Below are 6,577 nucleotides of genomic sequence, written 5' to 3'. Positions count from 1 at the left end.
GCTGAGCCGCACCAGAAACATACTTAGTCTGAATACACACCAATGCTAAACAATCATTACTTTATTCATGATCTACATCTATCATTATGGCAAGAGCAAGAGAAGAGCAGAAAACAAGTGGAAGAAAGATTAATGACAGAGTTTGTTAGAACTACTCTTTCATCTTGTGTAGAAGACTCTTACACGACTGGCAGCACTAGTGACAGATCTGCATGCCAAAAGAGGTTGGGTGCAGCAGAAGAAATGATTTTATGGCAGAGAAGAGATGCTGCGTAGGGCAGAGAATGCTGCATTACAGTAGGGAGGCACTTCAGCCTGAGGGACGCATGCTGAGCTTGAGAGGCTGCCAGTGCTGTAGCATGTTTGAAGCTTCGCTAGAAATTATGGACAATACATTTCTGCTCTCAAAAATTCTTGAATCCAAGATGATGGCATTTTATATTACACTTCATCCTGACAGATAAAGAGGATTTGATCACAGAACGAACAGTCAGTTGAAAAGGATCTTTGTTGTATTTGCACAAAACAAATTTAGCTGAGTCCTGGTATTTTTGGTGCTGTGAAAGGATGGATTTCGCAAATTTGAAAACTATTTTTTTCTCATTTGGGTGGAAGAATTTAAACAAAAAATATTAATTATGCTGGTGAGCTATCTAACAATGTTCAAAACAGCTACAGACCAGAAGGGAAGCTATCCTAATTTTAAAAAAAAACCCAACAAACAGCACAATTGAAAACAAGCTCCCCAAAGACTGAAAACTAACTCAGCTTCAAGCATTCCTCTTTTCTTCTCACTGCCAAATGGAGGAGTAGATAGCAATTAATATAAGCTGAAATCCAGAAAATAGGTGTAGATAATAGGTGTGGATAACAAAAGGGATATATGGTTAGCATAATTGCGGGCAATAGGAAGTTATTTTGCATGTATAGCAAGAATACAAAAACCAGTAACAAGTATTGATCCAATACTAGATTATTACTAATAATTATTATTATTACTAGAGATGCTAGAAACTAGCAGAAACGACAAAAGTGTTGAACAAATACTCTGCTCTGTGTTTGGGGAAAAGCCAGATACATTCAATCAGATGATGAAATAGCTTTCATTGACAGTAGCTAATGAGGATGTTAAACAGTAGCTGTTAAAGTTAGACATTTTACGATTGAGATTTCAGCTTAAGTTGCATCTAGGATTTTTTAAAGAGCTGGTCCATGAGTGTGGTGGAACATTAATGTTGATTTTTCAATAAATCCTTTAAAACTGGGAGGGTTCCAAAAGACAGCAAGAAGCTAACATCGTGCCAGTACTTTTAAAGGCTAAGTGGCATAACATGAATAATTATAAGCCTGACATCAATCAGTGGAAAATATTGCATAGCTAATGGGGGGGCTGACTACTAATTATTATTCATAAATATTGATTAGCATTAATATTATTCATAATTCAGCCCCATGTTAGCTAATAAATTTAAATGGGTCAGTGAAATTACAGCTGATCTGTGTGTTTATTGTTTTAATCAAACTGAATATATTTTTTTAAAAGATTATCAATTAGGTTGACAGAGGTAATGATGTGGAGGTAAGAAACTCTGAAGAACATTTGACTTGGCTTCATATGTCGGCCTGGTTACGTCATCTGAATTATGCAAAATCAAGGTTAGATTTGTTACCATCTGTAAGTACCAGCAGTTAATCAGACTAACTATAGTCATGCCTCGTGACTGAAAATTGAAGCCAAGTAAATTCAGGTTAGAAATAAGGTACATATGTTTGTGAGTGACAAGGTAATGGAAAAAATTCTTCATTCTGGATATTTTTAAAGGAAAATCTGGTATAAGTAGTTTGGGCAGTGAATGTGGAGAGTGATAAGGAGCGCCAGAAACAGCAGAGGCAGCGATAGGGAGCTAGTTCCCCGGCGCTGCCAGTCTGCATGCACAGGCAGCACTTCTTTCTTCTTCTTCTCTGTCCCCACTTTCCTATCACATTATTCCCCTGACTCCGCACACGAAGGCTGTCTGAGCCAGGTATGGCCCTGCCGCAGTGGCACGCACTGCGCAGCTCTGGACGCCACGGCATCCAGGGCAGCGGCAGGTGCTGAGCCTGGCAGTGGGCACCCATCAGCCTGAATTTTGTAAAAGGTGAGGAAGGATCATCGCAAGGGGCCTTCTGGCTTCTAGGAGTCATTTTTAGGTATTTCTGAGCTGTTCATCAAAAGGCAGGTGTCCTGTCCAACATACCAAACCTAGGCAAGGTGGCCCAGTCCTGGGAGAAAATCCTAGGTCTGTGTCTTGGGCCAAGCCCCCAAAGGCATGTCACCTTCCCGTGCCCTCCTCAGCCCCCCCGCCTCCACGCTGGAGGGACGAGGAGCAGCTGCCCGGCCCCATCAGGGACGTGGGGAGGCCCTGCGCTCTTCCAGCAGCCTTCCCTTCTCGAACAGCTGCTCCCCATCCCCGGCAGGGGAGAAGCCGTAGATCTGGTGGAAGCATCCTGTGAGCTGGGTCTGGCCCACGGGTCATGATGCTGAGGCAGGATAAGGCAAACAATATAAAATATTTTCCAGGGCCAAGTTCTGTGGCAGGATGAAGTCAAAAGGATATAACATTTAACAATGTTTTACTTCCGTTACGAGTCTTCGGTGTAGTACTTGAAAATCAAGTCCTGCAGTATCATTTTCCACAGACATGGTTCCTGTAGCCTTTGGTAAGTGTCAGGAATATCGTTACGCTTCTAGCATAAACCAAGACAGGATAAATAAAAAGCGGATAAACTACTTTTAATATGTATTATCTCACTTTGTTTAGGGAAAGCTGTAGGTCAACTGAGGTGAATTTAGATTAAAGCAAAAGCAATATTGGAGAATTGGAGAGATGTATGAGAAGAAATTTAAAAATATGTCTAGGCAGCGACTGAATGTAGAAAATAGAAGCACGTTAGAGTTGTAAAGCCAGGGAAATGAAAGAAATTATTTTTAAAAGTAACATATACTAACTAAAGAAAAATTTGGGCCAGGTTGCTCTTACAAGGGAAATTGTGTCACCCTGATAAATCAGTACTACAGCTGACACTAAGCAAAGCAGAGCTCTGTGTGAACATGCTGCGAACAGTCCTCTGCTTGCAAGGCACAGGTGACCTAGAAGCCATTCCCGCAGTTCTCTGTCCCGCAAGTGAACGAGAACCGACCTGTAACAGCCTTTAGGGGAGCGCTCTCTAGGTGCTGCAGTTGGAAGAGGAATGTTCTGTGTGGTAAATGAGAGCGCTTCGGCCACCATTAGTGTCACTGAGTTTTACAATGTATCGCTGGTAGTATGAGGGATGGACTACAAATTTGCAAATCCAAAAGGCGGCTTATAATTTCATACACGATTCTATTTCTTGTAATGGCCTTGCTAAATCTTACTAGTTTTGACCATGGAAAAAAATGTAATATTCCTGTGAGTCTTCAGGTAACATACACCCCAGTCCTGCAAGTTACCCCTTCATTGCACAAGGGTCTGCTTTCTATCTTTATTACCCATATCGTTGGGTATGATCCGATTGGAAGGAACCTCTCGGATCACTGAGTGACAGCCCCCATGTCACCCAGGGTCACATAATCATGTTCATATGTGTCTCAATCACTACCTTACTAGACAGTTTGCCCCTGCTACTCCAGTATTGAACACTGTCCCAGACTGTCGGCTCTTTGATGACTGGGAAACAGTAGCAGGACATGTATATATATAGTTTTGCCTTACCATCATGGAACACCTATCTTGGTTTTCTTTTTTATAACCTGTAATCTTGGTTTTGTTATGTAAACTGCACCTCAGTTTTAGTGCATTGGTTTCAAAATTTACTGTTTTCCTGAGAAATACAAGTCTGGGGAGGTTTGCCACTCCTGGCTGAAGGAATAGTGCTGTGCTTCTCTTCCACCAGAATCAGCCTTGTCAGTAGTGGAAGTAAAAGCCCCAGTCGAAGTGTAGGTCTCTTCCTGACTGCCACAGTTCTTTTCATCCTGGATGCCTTGACAGTTGTCATAGAAAAGTGAATAATGTTCTCCAGAATGCTTTTCATTCATCCTTAAGTCTGGTACTGTATTTCACTATTATTATTTTAATTACAAAATCTGATGATGCAAATATCCTGAGCCATCAGCCTAAGACTGCAGAAAACTCAGAGGTGGAGAGAGCTGAGAGTAAAATGCCTGAAGGCTTTGTGGAGGAGGGATAGGCTACTGTGAAGGAGGGATAGGTAGCTTTTGGAAGAACCAAGTTTTAGTGTACCTGTGGCTCCCGGAAGCCCTAGTGAAACTTGCGTTAATGTCAGTTGCCCATGTGTAAAACCTGATTTCTGAAGCAGCATTTTTTCCAGCTAACTCTCAGGTTACATATGTGAACAAATGCCATTATTAATAATGCAGTTAAGTTTCATAACCTGTTTTCTTTTTTCTTTTTTTTTTTTCCTGCTTTACTGTATAGTCCAGTTGAAACAAAACTTTGGGAGAGATTTACCCAAGTCACAAAGCTCAGTACCTTGCAAGTAGTCTCCTCAAGCTCCCTGAACAGTGCGGGGGTGGTCCTCCTAGAGATTTGTTGTACCTGAAATATAAACTTTATAAAATCCAAGGAAGCAAATGTAGGAATGCGCTTTTTTGTCCTCAAAACACTTAAGTTTGAAGGGCACCAAATACTTTTTTTCTTTTAAATGTTCATTGTATGTGCCAGTATGATTGTCTGGTCTGTAAAAGAGAATCATTCACCTGGGGTTACCCATTGCGCAGTAGCACTTGATCCCCAAGAGCACTGACGGAGCTGTAGGAAAAACAGGTATTCAGTTGCTGGATTTAGATTTCCCAGTTACACTGTTCTCCAGTGTACCGATGGGAAGCGCTGAGAACAGTGTCACATCTTTGTTACCTGTCTTTAGAGAGGCTCCAAGGACTGCAGGTAGAAAGAGAGTGCCTTCTAGCCATGCAAGGTGGTCACCCTAGGATGAGATATAGGATCTTGAGCTGGCTCCTATGTAGAACCAGAATAGACTTTAACTGTTGCATCAAACACTGAATTTTAGGGTTAATTCTGACTGTAGCTTCCAGGCCTCAGAAAAATGTAAGTATTGGATAGTATCTGTCCTGCAGGTTCATCAGCACGGAACAAATTTCCAAAAATACTCTCTACAGAAATATTCTCTCCCCTTCTATCATCTTAAAATGAAGGAGTCTGACTATAGCAGGTTGCATAGCATGAGGCACCTTGTGCATGAAAAATTACACAATTATGAATGTTTGGATTAGTTTATATGATTGACTGATCATCCTTAAGTACTTCATAACACAACTATTCAGCAAATTAGGCTGATGTAATGTATCCCTATCAACAAGTAATTTCCTATATGTTTGTTTGCAGTGTTCTCTAGCAGCTGCATTAAGTTTGTTAATGAAATATGGTGAGTCGATCATGATTCCCCTCATTCTTTATTTCATAGGTTGGTGAGACCAGATGCAAAAAAGTTTGCACTTCGAAATCTGATCTGAGATCCAATGATTTCAGCATTGTTGGAAGCTTGCCAAGGGATTTTGAATTATCGAATTATGACTGTTATGGGAAGCCCATTGAAGTCAACAATGGGCTCGGGAAATCTCAAGCCAAGAACAACAAGAAGCCTCCTCCGCCCAAGCCTGTCATTCCATCAGCCGCAAAGAGAATCGATCTTTATGCAAGAGCGCTGTTCCCTTTTTGCTTCTTGTTCTTCAATGTCATATACTGGTCCATATATTTATGATAAATCTTTTATTTATTTTTTTCATATGTGTAAAATATATCCCATTTCATTGCCCCTTCCCAGTCATGAAGGCCACTGTGTGAAATTATTTGCATTTGCAAAGCAATATGTTGCATTTTGATGCCATGTGATTGTACTGAACATACGGCATCTGAAATTTGAATGAAAGCATGACACTGCAATGTCTGTGCTCCAACCAACGTTGTATATAAATGTACAGCATACATCCTGCTTTAGGAACATATATGAAGGACAATGCATACTACATTATAAAGCTGAATAACGCTTTTCAGTTATTAGTAACATACAGAGATTTGAAGTGTTTCTGACAATGAAACTGATGTGCACGTTGAGTATTATTAAAATCAGTATTCTAGTATATGTAGTATTTAACAGCTTTTCTGCTGACTTCCAGAGGGAAAAAAAAGCAAACATCTTGTTCTTGTATAATTTTGATGGCACTGTTGAAGAAAAAGCTAAGTTGTAATTCATATTATTTAGACTTTGTAAGTGCAGGCAGCATTGAATAAGCTGATCTTGTCTATGTGGAAAAATAAAGATCAGAGAATTACTAATTTTGTAAAATCAGCTTATTTAGGAAAAAAAAACAATTGTATCCATCAAGCAGGCACACTTAAGTGTGTGAGAATATGCTGACAATAAAACATGGGGCCAAATTTTGACTGCTGTTTCCTTAGGCACAAACTAGATACAATATGTTAAAAACAAACATGCCACTTTCTAGCTAAAGGTATCGTGAGTTTTGGAGAAACATCACAAGACACAGTTCAGTATCAGGTTATTTTTTTTTTTTTTT

General features: G+C 40.2%; 1 protein-coding gene across 2 annotated transcripts in view; it reads left to right on the top strand.

Annotated features, from left to right (window-relative positions):
* The window catches only part of GLRB (glycine receptor, beta), a 48,023-nt gene extending 41,692 nt beyond the window's left edge, over positions 1-6,331 (top strand). For both annotated transcript variants that reach the window (XM_009578411.1, XM_009578412.1), the window contains one exon: positions 5,464-6,331. In XM_009578411.1, coding sequence (XP_009576706.1) covers positions 5,464-5,760 — 297 coding nt within the window. In that variant the 3' untranslated portion in view covers positions 5,761-6,331. The remainder of the gene's footprint in view (positions 1-5,463) is intronic.
* Positions 6,332-6,577: the final 246 nt, after the last annotated feature.

This window comes from Fulmarus glacialis, unplaced genomic scaffold, assembly GCF_000690835.1.
Source record: "Fulmarus glacialis isolate BGI_N327 unplaced genomic scaffold, ASM69083v1 scaffold25885, whole genome shotgun sequence".
NCBI classification, from domain to species: domain Eukaryota; kingdom Metazoa; phylum Chordata; class Aves; order Procellariiformes; family Procellariidae; genus Fulmarus; species Fulmarus glacialis.
Note: the sequence above shows the minus strand (reverse complement) of the source record. Positions and strands in the feature narration are given on the sequence as shown.